The sequence below is a fragment of the Sardina pilchardus genome, chromosome 1 (assembly GCF_963854185.1).
Source record: "Sardina pilchardus chromosome 1, fSarPil1.1, whole genome shotgun sequence".
Classification (NCBI taxonomy): domain Eukaryota; kingdom Metazoa; phylum Chordata; class Actinopteri; order Clupeiformes; family Clupeidae; genus Sardina; species Sardina pilchardus.
The window spans coordinates 32,639,684-32,659,683 of record NC_084994.1 but is presented as its reverse complement, the minus strand read 5'-3'; the positions used below and the strand labels follow the sequence as shown (position 1 = coordinate 32,659,683).

General features: G+C 43.4%; 1 protein-coding gene across 1 annotated transcript in view; it reads right to left on the bottom strand.

The window, feature by feature from the left end:
* The window catches only part of LOC134088620 (NACHT, LRR and PYD domains-containing protein 12-like), a 20,699-nt gene extending 4,625 nt beyond the window's left edge, over window positions 1-16,074 (bottom strand). Inside the window, exons 1-8 of the mRNA XM_062542674.1 lie at window positions 16,002-16,074; window positions 7,957-8,092; window positions 7,653-7,711; window positions 7,205-7,483; window positions 7,085-7,108; window positions 5,390-6,992; window positions 3,251-3,427; window positions 1,839-2,012 (exon numbers count right to left, since the gene is read on the bottom strand). Coding sequence (XP_062398658.1) covers window positions 1,839-2,012; window positions 3,251-3,427; window positions 5,390-6,992; window positions 7,085-7,108; window positions 7,205-7,483; window positions 7,653-7,711; window positions 7,957-8,078 — 2,438 coding nt within the window. The 5' untranslated portion in view covers window positions 8,079-8,092; window positions 16,002-16,074. The remainder of the gene's footprint in view (window positions 1-1,838; window positions 2,013-3,250; window positions 3,428-5,389; window positions 6,993-7,084; window positions 7,109-7,204; window positions 7,484-7,652; window positions 7,712-7,956; window positions 8,093-16,001) is intronic.
* Window positions 16,075-20,000: the final 3,926 nt, after the last annotated feature.

Genomic DNA, 20,000 nt, shown 5'->3' with positions numbered 1-20,000 from the left:
GTAGAGTGGACTGCTCAATTAATCAATTAATTTATGGCCGCCTGGTGCACAACCGACACACCCAGGCAAATGTCCGACACTCAATTAAAGGTCCCATAGGCAGGATTGTGAAGAACTTCAGTCCCTCACCTCAAGGGAGAGCAATATAGAGCAGGGGATGTAGGAGGGGAGGACGCTATGAAATGCGTGTACATGAGCAGTGATTGACACTCGGTTAGATAGCCTACACCCCTGGCCCTATTTGGTACATCTGAAATGGAGGCATTGGATGTCTTGCAAATCTCACTACAGACTCTAGGTGGGGCCAGAGGGCAAAAGAGGAAGATTTAAAAAAAAAAAAAAAAATGACCTGCTTCATGTACTTCTCATTGAACATAGGGCCAGTGTCAGCAAATGTGGCTAAACTATGTTGTTCACAGTTAACACGTACCAGTACTTATAGTTGCATCTGGAATGTTTATGAGATGATGTCTACTTGCAGGCATTCTAAATCTGCAGTCAGATTTGATTATGTGCCAGCATTTATGAATAATCTTTCTGAATTTTAAACCCATCATCTACTCTGTTTGATGTACCTGACGGAGACCTGAGTGTTCAAAATGTTTGTGTTCGTACCTCACATTGGGAGTAAAGAAGACAGTGTGCAGATATATTACAGATATATAAAGTATAAACACACATTACAACAATACATGTATTCATGATTTGTGCAGAGGAGCTCATTGTCAGTTCTAAACAAATCAGGTCATTGTTACTCATGTCCAGTTCTCTCAGATGGGAATGTGCACTTTGCAGCACAGATACCATAATTTCACAGCTTGCTTTAGAGAGGTGACACTGATTCAGCCTGTTTAGCAAACACAGGTGATGTGGTAAAGGTTTTGGTAGGGAAAATGATGTTTCTTTGGTTGATGCAGCGTTCAATCTTCATTCCAGTAAGAAAACAACAATGTGAAACAATCTCAAAATGTCTCCCCCTTTTCTGCGATGATTATCAATGGCCAGCCCCCATGCCCATAGAACAATTGATGAAGTCTCACCTCAGTTTGCTTCCTGGCCCTGAATGAGGCCACCGCATGGATTTACATTTACATTTATGTAGCAGATGCTTTTATCCAAAGAGATTTACATTCACTTCTATAACAAGGGGCATTCTCCCCAGAGTGACCTGGGGTTAAGTGCTTCACTCAAGGGGACAACGTTGGAATCGAATCCACAACTTTTCAAACTAGCCTACTGAATGCTATCCCAGCATGGACCTTTTGGTCTTACTGTATCTTAAGTTCGCCATATGAGAGATCATGATGAATCTCATGTTTTCAGACAGGGTATGCTGTACATGTAGGTCACTCAACTCTGTCATGAATTAATTCATACACATTTCCAGTTGCTGCCTTCAAGGGGACAAAGACGCTCTTAGATCTGCTAGAGCCAACCTGTATCAGGGCGTGACAATAGTAAAGCGTGCTTATGGACGGAACAATTCAGAATCACTTCACTGACTCCACAGACCACATGATGACAACACTGACTTCCTCAATATACCATGTATTTGTACAAGCTGACGGCTTGCGAACACCTGCAACTTGTGAAATGACTTGTCATAAGAACTCGCCGTGAACTGGGGGTTCTGTGATTGGTATGAGATTGCTTCTCATCAGACGAATTTAGGGGGCTGTGTGCCATTGCTTAATTTTGTGTAACTTCCTTTTTTTTGGACAGGCTCTAGGTGGGGCAGTAGCTTGATCAGACCTGACTGAGAGGTCATTTTCAGTGTGGACAGGACAGGATACTAGATAGAGATGTGCATGGTACTTGCATTACATTTGTCAACTGACCTCAGTGTCTCCAGCTTGCATTGTGGAACTCTTAGTCCTGCACAGAGCAGCTCCACTCCTTCATCCTGCAGGTCATTGTCACTCATGTCCAGCTCTCTCAGATGGGAAGGTGTCCTCTGCAGCACTGATGCCATCATTTTACAGCTTGCTTTAGAGAGGTGACACTGATTTAGCCTGTTTAACAAATACAGGTGATGTGTAAGAAAAATATAAGGATGATGTTAGGGAAAATTATGTTTATTTGGTTGATGCAGCATTCAATCTTCATTCCAGTAATAAAGAATAACGAACTATGAGAAACAATCTCAAAATCTCTCCCCCTTTTCTGTATTGACTATCAATGGCTAGCCCCCATGCCCATAAAACAATCAATTGAAGTCTCACCTCAGTTTGCTTCCTGGCCCTGAATGAGGCCACCGCATAAATTTATATTTACATTTATTTAGCAGTAGCTTTTATCCAAAGAGACTTACATTCACTTCTGGGGTTAAGTGCCTTACTCAAGGGCACAACATTGGAATCGAATCCACAATTTTTTAAGCTACTGCATGCTAGCCCAGCATGGACCTTTTGGTCTTATCTTGATAAGTTGCCCAAAACCACAAAACATCCAGACTACCTGCAACTCTTGACCAACTCCAGTTTGCACACCGCCCTAACCGCTCCACTGATGATGCCATATGGGCAGCACTTCACTTGAGCTTGGCTCATCTCGTTACATTAATACACAGGATTAGGTGTTAAAATCCCTTGTGCCAAAATCCAAGGTAAAATCATATCAAGAAGCCCCTGTCCAAAATTAACTTAAAGAAGTAAGCTAACCACCAATCTGTCAACCAATGGTCACAAACACAAGACAAATGGCCCATCTAACAGCATTATACAGTATACAGCATGTCATTGGGGTTATCAAGTGGGCACCCTCATTCACCGATGTTTCGTTAAATCATGCCCACGACACCTCATTTAACGAAACATCGGTGAATGAGGGTGCCCACTTGATATATCGACTATAAGAACAGTTATGTGCAGACGGTCTTCATCACAGCCATTCCCTAGCACTTGTTAAGATGACGTGGCTTTCTAGGCATCAACACCCCACTGTGCAGCTGGATGTTGGACTTCCTCACAGACTGACCCCAAAGAGTATGCGTTGGAAAAAAAACACAATGGGCAACAAGCAGGCTGTCACAGGGCCAAGTTCTCATGCATGAACTATAGCTAGGCTATCAAATGACATGAGGGAGCATTGAGCTGACTCATAAGTGTTTGCATATGGCATATGCATATGGTGTAAATATACTTTCCTTGGTTATTAAATTAGCTTTAGAAAGACTTTGATCTTCATTCAAATTATTAAAATTATTCATTTCTGAAATACTTGATCAGTCTAAGACGAAGAATTCACTCACCAAACCCTCCTAGAGACATTGACTACAGGGAGCATTCTGTGGAGCCCTTCCTGTGATCTCAGGTACTTCTTCAGATCAAACTCCTCCAGCTCTTCCGCTGACATCAGCAGCAGATAAGCCAGAGCTGAACACTGGGCTGGAGTCAGTTGCTTCTCCTCGCCTGCTGAGCTCATGTATCTGTGGAGCATATAAGATGTGTTTTGAACATTTCTGAATATTCCTCAAATCAGTGGGGGTCAGGGAGCTATTTTCTGACCATACAATGCTTTAATAGGGATTAATACATTCTGAACATCCTACGCCTTAATTAAGATGCTATTTATAACTAGTAGTAATTTAGGATCTCTAATGTATACAGTAATCCAACCCTGATCACATAATCAGACTGTTTTCAATCTATAATTGAAACCCCCTCATGTGAAAGTGCTACGGGCTGTAAATAAGTAGACAACACATGCTGCAATGCTTGTGCAATACTGGCTGTTGTGTAATGCTGCAGTATTTGATTGCCTCTTGAATTCCCTGCGGACCAGCCTGACCATCTTAATGTGGTTGGCCGGTTGACCAACTTGTTGACCAACTTGTTTGATCCTATGATGGTTGACCGGCTAGATCAAATCTCTTGCAAAAACATACCTTCAGCAGGTTTACCCAGTTTACGATGGTGATTCAACTAGTTTTGCTTGTCGTACCACCTCAAGCTGGTCATAGTTGGTGTTGCTGGGCTACATTGCATGTTTAACGGGACAATCATGCCAGCTTATGTTGGTCATACTAGCAAACCAACATCACCATCTTACACCAACAATATTAAGCTTGGCAGGTTGGTCAGCATGACCATCTTACACCAGCTGTATCTGACATGACAGGCTGGTCAGACCAGTATGACCAGATCCCTCAGTTGGTGTGTCCACCTGGTGGTCCAAACAACTACCTAGCGGCAGCTAATGTAACTTGGCTGGCGGGGCAGTCTAGGCACGATCTATAGAGCTGAGAAAACGAGAAACGGACGGGCAATCACAGTGTGTATAGAGTCGGTGGCCGGGCTTAACATGATGGTGACTGACATGCGACCAGAAGTTGCGACGGTAACGCATCCTGCTATTTGAAAACAAGAAGATGATTAGTTTAGCGTTATCCTATTGCGGAGAGGGAATTTGAAAGACAACAGTTGAACTGTTTATCCCACCCCTCCGATTGAGCCCTGCTTACGGTGAGTTCCCAGACCCTACTGTACATCTTGATGTGGGTCTGGCTTGTCAGGCTACAGATCATTCACTTTGTGAAGAATGTCTGGGCACTATCCATTCGGAAATGGAGCATCCTAATGAGAGTAGACTTTGTGTTAACTTTGAAACCACTGGTCAGGGATTCTTAAAGCTACATCCTTCTGGGCGAATACCAATGTTTAAAATAGCAATTTGATCGATAATCAATGCCGATATCAATATCAGTTTGTACACATTCATGCGGCTGCCATTTTTTGTTGTTTACTGCATTGCTACTAAAAAGTTACTGTAGGCCTGCCACTGCCACTTCACATTTCAAAATCACCCCTCTGTTGGCTGAAGGAAATGGTGAATTGCTTCGGTATTTATAGAAGTCCACTTAGTTTTAAATGTTTTTCCCCCAGCTAAGTGCTTGTACAAGTTGTGCTGTTGTGGATTGTTAGGCTACATAGTGATGATGGCAAAGCAGAATCACTAAATGCAAACATGTTGAATTCTGTAATTTGATGGACAAAATGTCTAAGCTAGAACATTTTTTGACACATGCCGCAAACATGTCCTCACGATCCACTAGCTGCCTGTCCCCTGAATACATTATAAAAACACGTAATCCCTGTGGATAGCCCAGGCTCAAAACACTGCAACAAAAACAGCTTGGTCCAGTGTGAACCAAGAAACATAATAAACCAAGAAGGCGTTCATTACAGTTTCAGTTGCACGGAAAGCAGGGGCCACTAGCTCTCTGTTTCGTTTGAAGATACTTCAAACATCAACAGGAGTGACTGCATCATGCTCAGAGAATATTTAATGATGTTTTTTGAAAAATGGCATTGATTTTACAGTTTGATTTATGACAGTTGGCACTATCTCTGCACAATAACCTTAAAGCTTAATGTGGATTGTTGATTACCTGTTGATCTCCTCAACCAGTGAATCATCTCCAAGTTCATTCAGACAGTGGAAGAGGTTGATGATCCGTTCTGGTTGGATGTTTTCTCTGATCTTTTCCTTGATGTATTCAACAGTATTTTTGATGCTCAGTTGTCTGATGCCCAAACATGGCAGAACATTTTTCAGGGGGGCACGGACTTCAGGCTCCAACATTGGAGCCAGTCCAAGAAGGAAGCGCACGCAAAGATCCAATTGTCCATTTTTACTTTGTAAGGCTCTCTCCAAAGACATCTTGTAGAGATCAAACCTTGAGTACTTGAAATACCACATAAACGACTCCCAATTATTCTTGATTAAGAGATTTACCTGGTCAGTTGCATGTGTCTGGAGCAAGTACAGAGCTGCCAGGAATTCCTGTACACTCAGGTGCACAAAGCTGAATATGCTCTCTCCACTCATAGCACTTTCTGTTTTGAAGATCTTTGTACAAAGTCCAGCCTGCAATGCTCCTAAATTTTCATTTATCTCACACTCTGTCAGATCCTTCTCATAGAATGTCAGGGTGCCCTTCTCCAGATGTTTGAATGCCAGTTTCCCAAGTTTAACAAGGAGCTGTCCTTTTTCCTCTGGGCTCATCTTCTTCTCGCATCTCTCAGTCATTCTGGTGATCTGAAAGACACTGAATTGTGTGTACATTTCAGTCAATGTTTTGGGCTTTTCCTGGTCAGCGGCGCTTTGCTCTTCTCCCGTTCCACCGAGCACAGCTGCTGTGATCCGACAGAACACTGGGATGTGACACATTATGTAGAGGCTTCTCTTTGATTTTACGTATGCTATAATTTGTTCAGCTTTCTCTGGAATGACCTTCCTAAAATACTCCTCTCTGTGACATTCATTGAAGCCTTGGATCTCTGTCACCAATTGGAAAAGGTCACACAGGTCCTTGTTGGCTGCTGCTGGTCTCGTTGTAACCCAGATGAGTGCAGAAGGCACCAGTTTACCAGTTACTAGACTTGTTGTTAACATGGCAACTGTTGCTTTTTCTTTTGGGTCACAGACAGTGTTGTCCTTGTTCTTGAAGTCCAGCTGGATTCTGCTTTCATCCAAACCATCCAACACAAAAAGAACAGTCTTTTTCAATTCCAAGGCATCCTTAAACTCTTCAAGTTCTGGGTAGAATTTAACGAGAAGGTCAAATAGGCTGTAGTTCTCTTTGTACAAGTTCAGCTCTCGAAATGGAAGAACAAAAACAAGTTCTATATGTTTGTTCTCCCTCTCTTCTGCCCAGTCCAAGACAAACTTTTGCACAGCAACACTTTTCCCCACTCCGGCTATTCCCAAAGTCAAGACCTTTGTGACAGGTTTACCAGCATAGTAGTGGTCAGTGAATATGTTTGACAACTTGACTGAGTTCATGGTCCCAGAGAATGTCCTGTTCTCAATTTGTTTTAAGTGAATTGTTGACACTTCATGTGCACTGTTGACCCCCCCAGTGCGTCCTTCTACAACGCAAAGATCAGTGTAGATGTCCTGTAGTTGTTCGTCTCCCAGCTCTTGACGTACAACGAAACACTTATCTATTAAAATGGACTGAAGGTGATGCTTGACTGGAGATTTTGCCACTGTTGGAGAGTGGAAATGTAAAGGGAAGAAAATTAATGGATGGGGGGATTTTATCTAAATGTGTGTAGCATATTGTCTGAACATACATTACCTTTATTCTGAGGTCCTGAAATCACTGACAGAGGACAAAAGAAACAAAGAAATCATTCCAGAAGCACAATACAAATTTATCAAACTAATGTGTCCATTTTACATCATATTTCATATTTACCTTTGCCTAGTTTCCTCTCCAAGTCTGTGACCAGCTGATTGTTTTTCATGATCCTTAAGATCTTCAGCATGACTTCAGGCGAGTCTTCTACACGGCACTTTTGTACCAGTTGTTCCACTATTTCATCCGTGCCAGCTTTCTCCAGTTTACCCCATGGGATTTTAGACTCATCCCTTAAAATATGCTTGAACCTATTGAGGTCATCACTAGACAGGTCGTCCAATGTTTCTCGCATGCTTTGGCGGACTGAAGAAGGCTGAAGTGTGTTGCACCCTCTGCCTATTACACAAATACACACCTGTCAGGACATGGTATCTTGTGTAGAGCACTGAGGTCAATATGTGCTTTATTCCCAGATCCTTAATTCAGAAGTCTCAAATAGTGTATCACTTCTGACAATTGGGTCTTAATGGCATACAGTTATAAATAACATTTTAAATCATCTTACCAGGCATCATCTTGTTTGTTTGGTCATCTGGCCCAACTGGCTGTTTTATGTCATCCATCCTGTTAATCAAATCACGTTTAGGATTAGAGACGCACTTTATTAGCACTATAGCCGTTTTCAGACGTGTATTTCCGCAATGTTCACAGACTTCTTACGCTTTTTTTTTTTTCTGTGCTGTGCTGTCTGAATTCATATGTCCGTATATCTACAAAAACTCAACGACAGGGTTCATTAAGGGTGAGAGAGTGTGCACACCTGGTTTAAGATAGGACCCTTTATGTCTTGGGTTTTGGAAACAACTCACCCCTGATGCCCATCAGTGACGGGCTCCTCCTTCTTCAGGGACACGTGGCTGGACTCAGCACATGCTGCTCTGCCTGTCTGGTTTCCACTGACAGCATCCTCTCCCTCTTCAGGGAAATCCATTCTAATCAATCAATCTGAAAATAAAGAGTGAGTGAGTGAATGAGTGAGTGAAAGAGAGTGTGAGAGAGAGAGAGAGGGGGAGAGAGAAAGATGAGTGTCCCTCTCTAAAAAGAGAGTACGTAATGTTTCTGATGAGAGGTTCCTCATGAAGTGCTTTTAGCAGCTACTGTATGTGGACCAATCAGATCTGTGGGTCCATTTCTGCTCCAACAATAACACACATGTTGACAGAGACCAGGGAACCACTGGGAGAGGAGGTAGCCTACAGCCTACAATGGAAATCAATATGAACACTTAAACATGAGACCATTCCCACTACTTGTACTGTCTGCTACTATTAATAACCTAGCGTGTAGTAGGCTAGATCTACTTCTTTTCTGCCAGTTTGCTGAATGATGTGTTGCTCTGACTGACTGTGTCTGTCTGGTGTGAGGTGAGGTGAAGTCTGTGCTTTCAAATGGAGGCCTTCGATAAAAGACCAGTGTATGTTTTTAACAGTAGGGGGAGCCTGTCCGAATTTGACTGTGATGCTACAGGAAAGAGGTGAACTACTTCGGACTACTTTTGAGCCTTGAAAAAAAACGAAAAGTTCATTTTTAAGATTTCTGTGAGATTTTGAGATGTCATGATGCCTTACTTCAGACATGATAACAAGAGGGCTATACAGGCCTGCATGTTAATAAAGTAATACATTCTTGGCAGATGCGTGTTATTGTTAGGTAGGCCGTTTCTACCTACCTGTGTGTGGGCCTGATAATACAAATAGGGATCAGGGTCTCAGACAAAGAGTGCCAGAAATGTTTTTGCCCGATCACTAGTTTCTGATACGATGTCCCTTGTGATCTAACCTACTAACCTATACTGTAAGGTGACCAGATGTCTGAGACCAAAACCGGGGACATAATTCCAGAAATGTGGAAAAAATGGGGATATTTTCAGTTTGACTATCAATCTGATTGAAATACATACAGGTTTTATCTTCAAAAAACGGGGACATAGCTAGTTTTCCTGTATTTTCCAGGGAACAGTCAACCAAACACGGGGACTGTCCCCTGAAACCAGGGACGTCTGGTCACGCGATTACTGTAGATTTGTTGTTGACGAGAGGAAGAAGGTAGATCTCCTTTCCACATTAGAGCAACAACGAACAGGTATTATGAGCTGTCCTAAAGGCTATGCATTTTGTTGGCATACTGGAGTTGCTAGATAGCTGGGTGTCAATATAGCCATGCACATATAACTGTACCATTACAATTACTATACGTATGATGTGTGTGGGCAAGTGGCAAGACTCCAAAAGGGAATATTGTGTTAAACAACTAAACCATGACTAGGAATATGAATGTGCAGGTGAATGTAGCAGGCATGCAGTTGCATTCTGTAGGCTCTCTAAAGGCACAGGCCTACATTCTTACATTGTGATGATATGATTTAATAATTTAAAATACATGTACATTATAAACAACCAGATGTAAGATGAAATGCTGAAATACTTACTGAATCAGATATATAGCCTACAAGTCAAATGCATCCATTTTCGATGATAATCACTCAGAACAGTGACTATAAAATGGTAACTCTAGTGTCACAACATGGTACTGCATGTCCTGGTGGTCTTCCATGCTTCCTGCTGATAGTCCGGCAGCCCAGAGCATTTTGATCAAACGAAAAGAGTACCAACGTTTGAGCACAGGGGCATCCAGGAGATGACCTCTCCTATGAAGATATGGATGTCTGCCGGAGCCCCACTGCTGCGTTTGGCCCCTGGGGGCCTCAAAGAGGGCTGAAAAAATGCGTTCGATCAAACATTCAAAAGTACCATTTCAAACCAATCTCATATGAACAGGCAGGTCACACAGAGTACTGAATGGCCCCTGCCAGACAAATTATCTGCTGCGAAGGGCCCGGCAGACACCAAAAAAGGGCCCCTCAGATATGGCTTCGATCAAACGAAGGAGGTACCACATGAAACCACCTTGAAATGAAAAAGCACATCCCACCGAACCCAAAAATCACCATGCCAGACAAATTACTTGCTGCAAAGGGCCTGCCAGACACCCCTCAAATGCGGCCCCACTATACAATATTATACAATTGACATAGATTAAATGTTGAGAGTACCACTTCAAACAATTTCTGAACCAATTGTTCACATCCACAAAGTACAACCATCAGCATGCCAGACACACTGTCTGCTGCAAAGGGCCTGCCAGACACCCCTCAAATGCGGCCCCAATATACAATGTTATACAATTGACATAGATTAAATGTTGAGAGTATCACTTCAAACAGACCACATGAAACCACCTTGAAATGAAAAAGCACATCCCACTGAACTAGAAAATCACCATGCCAGACAAATGACTTGCTGCAAAGGGCCTGCCAGACACTCCTCAAATGCGGCCCCAATATACAGTACAATATTATACAATTGACATAGATTAAATGCTGAGAGTATCAAACAGACCACATGAAACCACCTTGAAATGAAAAAGCACATCCCACTGAACCCAAAAATCACCATGCCAGACGAATGACTTGCTGCAAAGGACCTGCCAGACATCCCTCAAATGTGGCCCCAATATACAATATTATACAATTGACATGATTAAATGTTGAGAGAACCACTTCAAACTGTTTCTGAACCAATTGTGCACATCCACAAAGTACAACCATCAGCATGCCAGACATATTGTCTGCTGCTCAAGGTCCACCAGAGACCCTTGAAATAGTCCCCACATAGTGCTATATTGATTCACCTTTAGTACAGTGCATAATGAAAGAACATGACGCTAAACCCGAACCAGACACGAACCAGAACTGTTCGGACCAATCAAATTGTCTGCGTGGCCTGGAGGTTTAATCACTGAAACGATTATTTCTGAAAACGTGAAAAAGTAGATATTTGGGGAAACTCCCAACTTTCATATAGCCTACAGGTCCAATCAAAGGTTTAAGGTCACTTAGATAATTCCATTGTGGGGGTCCATTTCCAATTTCCATTTCACTCCATTATAGAATAGCTTATATCAGTTGCATTTTTTTGTATCAGGTCAACAGTTTCCAGACATTATGTGCTTAAGGGGTAAGGACAAAGGGGTTCTCGACGAGGCAATTCCAAGGAATTACCAGTGCATGAAAATGCAAAAATGTACAGATAGATAATGTAGATATGTTTACTAAGGTGTTGCTAGGGTAGACATGGTGGTTTCATAGTTTATGAAAGTTGACAGTGTGAAGATAGACAGACAAATTCGACTATAACTTTAAAGCTGTTGATAAAAGACAATTTAATGAATGTTGATAGACAGATAGTTTAATTGATGTTGCTAGATAAATCATTTTAAATAGATGGCGATAGGTATATAGTTTAATGGACATTTAATGTTTCGCTAATGTTTGCTAGCAGTTATGTTAAAAATGCTAACTATGCTAACCAGGTTAATTAGCTAATGATTTCTAGCAGTGATGCTAAACATGCTAACAATGCTAACCAGGTTGATTAGCTAACTTAGCTAATGATTTCTAGCAGTTATGCTAAAGATGCTAATTATGCTAACAATTCTAACTAGCTAACTTCCTAGTGAGGACTTTTATTTTGAAACATTTGTTGCTAGGGTATCCATGGTGGCCACTATCAGGAATAATGAAGTTACGGTATTATAATCATGTTGGTTCCTATGGAAACTGTCATAAATGCTTAATTTTAATGGTTTCTATGTTGGTTGCTACTGTTAAAAGCAGGTGTAATCTGTGGTTCAATGCATGAATTAGAGAAACTTCATTGTACTACGTTGTATTTTCACTTTCGCAACATAGCCTATACTTCCCAATCTGCTAGACTAGGTATAAATCATGGCCCTAGTGTACGTGCAGTAAATAGTTCAAGCATTTTTTAAGTGGATTAGGAGAACTACTAGACCTAGTCTGTATATCGCTGCACATTGACATCTTAGTATCATGAAGAGTATGGTCACTAAACTTTTAATCTTTTTAATGTCGCAATATTCAACTGCGCTTGTGGTTCAGCTGTGGGCACGCAATTGATGGGTATGTGGTGATGAACGCCGTCTACGTCATGAAGTGACAGCTTAGTAAGGGGATGGGATAAATGCAGAGACCAAGTTCATTGTATGCACAAGTATACATGGTTTTAGAAGCTTGATTTACTGATTTTTGAAAAATATATATTTCACCCATATAAATATTTGATGTATTTCAAAACATATTTCGCCATATATTTAGAGAAACATATTTAAAAATGTATTATAGCATATATTAACAATAACTCTTCAAAATATATGTCCAATATAGTTCCTTTGTGTATGGGCTATCAGGAAGGTTGCAGCCACTGTTGGCATGGACACTTGTAGGGCTCTCATTGGCACGTCTACACAGGATGTACAGTAACACTACGTGCTTTGTCTGGCATGGTGATTTTTTAGTTCAGTGGGATGTGCTTTTTCATTTCAAGGTGGTTTCATGTGGTCTGTTTGAAGTGGTACTCTCAACATTTAATCTATGTCAATTGTATAACATTGTATATTGGGGCCGCATTTGAGGGGTGTCTGGCAGGCCCTTTGCAGCAAGTAATTTGTCTGGCATGGTGATTTTTGGTTTCGGTGGGATGTGCTTTTTCATTTCAAGGTGGTTTCATGTGGTACCTCCTTCGTTTGATCTAAGCCATATCTGAGGGGCCCTTTTTTGGTGTCTGCCGGGCCCTTTGCAGCAAGTCATTTGTCTGGCATGGTGATTTTTTAGTTCAGTGGGATGTGCTTTTTCATTTCAAGGTGGTTTCATGTGGTCTGTTTGAAGTGATACTCTCAACATTTAATCTATGTCAATTGTATAACATTGTATATTGGGGCCGCATTTGAGGGGTGTCTGGCAGGCCCTTTGCAGCAGACAGTGTGTCTGGCATGCTGATGGTTGTACTTTGTGGATGTGCACAATTGGTTCAGAAATTGTTTGAAGTGGTACTCTCAACATTTAATCTATGTCAATTGTATAATATTGTATAGTGGGGCCGCATTTGAGGGGTGTCTGGCAGGCCCTTTGCAGCAAGTAATTTGTCTGGCATGGTGATTTTTGGGTTCGGTGGGATGTGCTTTTTCATTTCAAGGTGGTTTCATGTGGTACCTCCTTCGTTTGATCGAAGCCATATCTGAGGGGCCCTTTTTTGGTGTCTGCCGGGCCCTTCGCAGCAGATAATTTGTCTGGCAGGGGCCATTCAGTACTCTGTGTGACCTGCCTGTTCATATGAGATTGGTTTGAAATGGTACTTTTGAATGTTTGATCGAACGCATTTTTTCAGCCCTCTTTGAGGCCCCCAGGGGCCAAACGCAGCAGTGGGGCTCCGGCAGACATCCATATCTTCATAGGAGAGGTCATCTCCTGGATGCCCCTGTGCTCAAACGTTGGTACTCTTTTCGTTTGATCAAAAGGCTCTGGGCTGCCGGACTATGAATGCATGCTTAAAAATCTCTCTATGCATTCCAGTTGTTCAGGTCACACTTGACACCATGTATATAACATATTCATATCTGACTGCAGTAAATGACCATCCACTTCAGACCTGCTCTTATCCTTACCCACAGTCACCTTAACAGACTTTAAAATGCCATCTCCATCAAATATGTCTGTTATTGTTAAAGTCCCCAAACCTTTCAGATCCTGATGGTTCCACCTGAACATGTGACCAATAGGGCAAAAACAATAGCTCTGTTCTGAATGCTCTGATTTTATTTTATTTGTTTTCTCCAAAAACGTTGGAGAAAAAAGCAATAACAATGGTCCGCTCTGAATGCTCTGAAAAAAAAGTCTTTGTCAGAGAAAATAACCCATCATACTGTACTAGTTGTGTGTGCATATGAACACCAATAAATCACTCTGAATATGGTAAAGCCACACTGCCAACAATAGGTTACTGGACAGAGTCAAATGGGGCCGGCAAGACCGAGTCCACTGAGTAATCACTCCACTTGCCCTCACCAAGCACATGGATTTAAACTCTTCTCACTTGCAGACGACAGTATGAACCAGCATATACTGTAGGCCTACTGTATGTGGCCCCATTTTGGGCCTTTTTGTCTTTAACTTAACACGTGCTGCTTTTTAACATATACGGCAAAAATTGGTGGTTGACAGCAGGGCACTAGGCCTATATTAGACTAAGCTAACACAGACTAATCTTATTAAGCTATATCACATTTCATATAGCAGACACTTTTTATCCAAAGTGACTTACATAATATGTCAACTATTACAAGGGATCACATGGTCACCGGAGCAATTTGGGGTTAAAGGGATAATCCGGAGTGAAATTCACTTTAGATCAATTTTTCGGACTATTGGGAGTACATACGTAGTTGACACCAAAATCATGTCATTCGGATGTATTTTGAGAAAGTTCGAGTTCACCGTTTTTAGCCAAAACTCGTTAGCCTGTAAGTGACCGGGGCAGGTCCTTTCGCCACTACAAAACGCTATTTTTATACCTCTTCTACTGTTCCAAACAACGCCACACTTACGTGGTAGTGAGTAGAGGGTCCCTAAAGCCAAACCGAAGTATCCTCACGTCTTTATGTGGTCGGATAGAGAGTCCAGAATGAATTTAATCGAGTCAGTACCTTTCCGGAAATGTTAGTAAAGTGTTGTTGAAGCGTTGCGCAGCTGCCACCGCGACATTTCCGGAAGGTACTGACTCGATTAAATTCATTCTGGACTCTCTATCCGACCACATAAAGACGTGGGGATACTTCGGTTTGGCTTTAGGGAACCTCTACTCATTACCACGTAAGTGTAGCGTTGTTTGGAACAGTAGAAGAGGTATAAAAATAGCGTTTTGTAGTGGCGAAAGGACCTGCCCCGGTCACTTCCAGGCTAACGAGTTTTGGCTAAAAACGGTGAACTCGAACTTTCTCAAAATACATCCGAATGACATGATTTTGGTGTCAACTCAACGTATGTACTCCCAATAGTCCGAAAAATTGATCTAAAGTGCATTTCACTCCGGATTATCCCTTTAAGCACCTTGCTCAAGGGCACAACAGTGGAATCCAGGAATTGAACAGACAACTTTCAGGCTACTAGACACTAGCCCAGCTCCTTAACCACTAAACTAATTTCCTACCTATCTCAACATTTTGTCGGATAGTCCAAATCAAATCCTTGATCTAGGGTTGATTATTGCTGATACTTCTGCTCCTCCCTCAGGTAGTAGGCCACACCCATTTTATTTAGTCTCAAAACTCACCTGACCACATACCATCAGTACTCGGTCACGGTAATGCCAAGCAAAAGACAAACTGGTCTAGTGACTGTCCTCAGAGTTTGTGGGCCAAAGGTAGACTTGCCCGTCTCTAGACTCTTAGACTACATAACACAGGTGTGGCACTAAAGAGTGTCATACAAAGTCACTGAGCACTCAATTTATTGTACTTTACTAAAGCCACCGTTAAACATTTCTGTCTAACAGAAAGAGATGGAGACACACACACACACAGAGAGAGAGAGAGAGAGAGAGAGAGAGAGAGAGAGAGAGAGAGAGAGAGAAGAGAGAGAGCCTAACAGAGAAGGAGATGCATGTGTAGCAGACGTAGAGTAAGCCAAAGCTAAAAACAATGTGATGCCATTTTGTCTTCTTTTTCTGTGTGACTGTCGATATGTGTGATATATAACCTACAGTAGGCCGACAACCTGGTAGCATAATTCATCCTAATTACAAATACTCACGTCAGTCAGTCTTGGTTTAAGTTTTGCTATCTACCTATGATCCGACAATTGGATTAGGATACGTGTCTGTGAGCCATTTGATGTTCAGGCGAATAAAAATCCTGTCAGCCACACCCTATTCAACTCAACAACCCAACAGCAGAATGTAGCCTGTCTACACAAAGTCACAATCTAGAGGAAATTACTCACAGCAGTTCAGTCTTTCGTTGTAGCTTTGTCTTTCCACCAGAATGGACTACATGTTCAAGTTGATATCCTGATCCTTTCGTTTTCACCTGTGCGCAGGTGCTTTTATCAGAAATTCTGAAGGCTAGCACAAGCCCTGCTGGACCAGAAAAGCCAGTTTTGTTACTGATGAGACATTTCCTTGTAGGCATAGATACAGCACAGACCTATAGCTACTCCATGCACATGAAATATGATTTTACTTTAGCATTATTTTCTTTCTGGCTAAAGAGAGCTTAGCTTGGAGCAGAGCAACCCTGTGACCTCTGCGGGCCCATCAATGCCTTACTCACTCCAGCATGTTCTGTTGGGCTGCAGAACAGCACTGAAACAACCAGAGTCCATCAGAGAGCCCACACAGGATCTACTTCCTCAGGCAGGGGGAACCCGCAATGCAGACCAGCAAGAGACCACCCGCCAAGCTACTAACACCAGGGGCGGTGTGGAAGATGGAAGTAGACCTGGGTAGGCAGCTCCAGTTCCCACAGGAGATATGCAGCAGCACCTTAAGACCAGACGTGCTGCTGTGGTCTGCAGCTGTGAAGGCAGCAATACTGATGGAGCTGACAGTGCCATGGGAGGAGGGACTGGAAGCTGCCTACGAGAGAAAGAAGGCCAAGTATGCAGACCTGGTGGCGGAGTGCAGAGAAAGTGGATGGAGTGAGTGTGAGGCTGTAGCCGGTGGAGGTGGGAGCCAGAGGCTTTGTGGGCAGATCAACATCACGCCTGCTCAAGGACCTGGGACTACGTGGAGACACACTGAGCACATCCACCAAACAACTCTCTGAGGAAGATGAGAGAAGAAAAGCCACTGGTAGGCTACATAAAACACACATCACACACACACACATACAACTTGTACCTGCTACGTCATGAGGTGGCAGGCCACATACCTGTAAAACACACATCGCAAGCGTACCTGTGTTGGATTCTTTAGTGGTTTGCGTTGTGTTTCAGTTTCAATGTTCTAATGTCTGAATTGAAGCTGTTCAATGAAGCTTGACGGCTGGATCAGGATCGGCGATTGAATGATGATTTATTGTAGTTGGTACAATCAGTGAATAACAGAACACAGTCTAAGTCTCGCTCAGTAAAATGAACAAAGTCCTCGTAGTGTGAATTGCTATCAAAAGCGTGGCGCACAGTATCTTCGCGACGATGCTGCACGGTTGGCTTCTCGATCCGTCTCCGAGTCACATCCCTAATACAAATTTAGTTATACATTCTAACAGTAAACAAGTCCACGTATAGGCAACAAGTTAGGAAACCAGTTCAGACGCGATGGCTCCGACCCTCGGCCCATGTTATCTGGAAGTTCCAAGCAACAAACTCTGACGTAAACAGGCCTACTTGTGCACCTAATATCAGAGCTTAGAGCTTGTCCCATTCTATGATGAACACATCAGAATACAGTACGAATACCCCAGAATTCAACACCTGTTATGTCATGAGTGTGGGAGGCTAGAGAAAACACACATCACAAACACACACACACACACACACATCACAAACACACACACACACATCACAAACACACACACACACACACACACACACACACACACACACACACACACACACACACACACACACACACACACCCTGTACCCGTTACGTAATGAGTGTGGTATGCTACATAAAACACACATCACACACACACACACACACACACACACACACACACACACACACACACACACACACATCCTGTACCTGTTACGTAATGAGTGTGGTAGGCTACATAAAACACACATCACACACAAACACATACACATAAACAAACATATCACCAAAGAACAAAGTCCATGATAAGCCGGAAGCGCATAATGATCTTGAAAAGTCCAACAGCCAGTTACTGGGCTGTATAGCCTGATGCTCTTGAAACAGTCTTAACTTAATGCTCAATATGAAGTCCCTGGGCAATGGGCAGTTTAGGCCTCAGGGAAGAGGATGCCCCTGCCGTGCACAGTCCACCACAGGCACCGCTGGAGGTGCGACAGGCCTAGATGGAGACGGAGGCAAAAGCCAACTCCTTCATCCTTCATCAAATGGCTGGGCCTACCGCGCTGCTTCTCAGCTGCTGGCCTGTATGGATGGAGCTCACTCCAGCTCCCCCTGAACTCCATCACCCTGGGCTACAGGCAGGAGAAGGCAAGGCTGGGGATGGAGCTAAGGGACTCCTCCCACAGGGCAGTGGCTGATGCAAACGCCAGAGTTGAGACTGGAAGGAGCTGGAGGAGGTGCAAGGAGGAGGTACAGAAGCTGATGGGGAGACTGCAGCATCAACGCGTGCTGGGCACTACTTGGGAGGGGGTCGGCAGATGAGCCATCATGAGCTCCTCCTCCTCACACATGAAATGAGAAAACACTCCACATTATTCACACTTCTCAGTTCCTCATGGATGCATTCATTACAGCTTTTCACAATCGCTAAAACACTCAACTCTGATGACTGGAATCATTATGAAACATACATTGAAACATACAATGAAGCATACATTGCTGTTGAAATTCTATATTTTATTTGTAACAAAACATCCAGGCTGAATCCCTTAACAGTAAGCCGATGGCGATGGTGGCGAGGAGAAGCCTCTGTTTGAGCCCTCTTGTGCCCTAGACCGGTCATCTCCTTCTCCACTGTTTCTCTGCTAACACACTAAACTCCTCTCTCTGAACCACATGCTCAGTTGCCTGAACACATTGTGTTGAACGGATCCCACTTTCAGGTTGGCGTGCCTGTGTGAATGAGTACAGGAAGTAGTCCAAGCTGCTGTTGGAGGAGCATGGCGCCACAACACACTGCTCCTGTTTGCAGGACTCTGCATCAGTGCCAAAGAGTTGGGTGGACGTCCTACTGCCTGGAGCGCTCCGGCAAAGTGTTTCCTGGTGCAACACAGTGGACGAGGAGGCTTGGGGAGGGATGAGGTTTGAGGACGCTGCTCCATCTTCCCCTGCCCTTGGCCCAGAGGTGGCAAGGGGCGACGCCACAGCTTTCTTCACGCGGCGCCTGAGTCGGGCTGTGGATGCGTCTTCATCAGATTCCACTTGCCCCTCCGTAGCTCCGCTCTTGCCTTGAGCTGAGAGGCCAGCGGGAGTGTGTTGACCAGCCGCTCTGCTCTCTTGGGCAGGTGCTGAGGGCAGTGGTGGCAGGTGTGCACTTACCTGCTGAAAGCTCAGATGGACACAGAGACCAGAGAAACATGAAGGACACAGCACACACCAGCCTCATCCACATCTGGTTTCTCCAGCTGATTGGATTCATGAATGTTATTCTGTTGGCATCACTCTCATGGATTAGATACAGCTTATAAAGGTTGCTAAAGTCATTAGATACCACTCAGTGAGAGGCAATACAATATATGCCCATGGGCATTAGGACTGTTAAACTAGAGATCTGGACACACACGATAGCCCTGTTTAATGTGACTTGTTCATGAAGCTTATTAGTGTTTAGCTCATGGACTGGTGCAGCTGCCTACTCTACTCTGCAGCTGAGCCCTCATCCTCAGCTCTGGACACACACACACACACACACACACACACACACACACACACACACACACACACACACACACACAGGATAGCCCTGTTTGATGTCACTTGTTCATGAAGCTTATTAGTGTTTAGCTCATGGACTGGTGCAGCTGCCTACTCTACTCTGCAGCTGAGCCCTCATCCTCAGCTCTGGACACACTCACACACACACACACACACACACACACACACACACACACACACACACACACACACACACACACACACACACACACACACACACACACACACACACACACACACACACACACACACACACACACACACACACACACACACACACACACAATAGCCCTGTTTAATGTGACTTGTTCATGAAGCTTATTAGTGTTGAGCTCATGGACTGGTGCAGCTGCCTACTCTACTCTGCAGCTGAGTCCTCATCCTCAGCTCTGGACACACAAACAC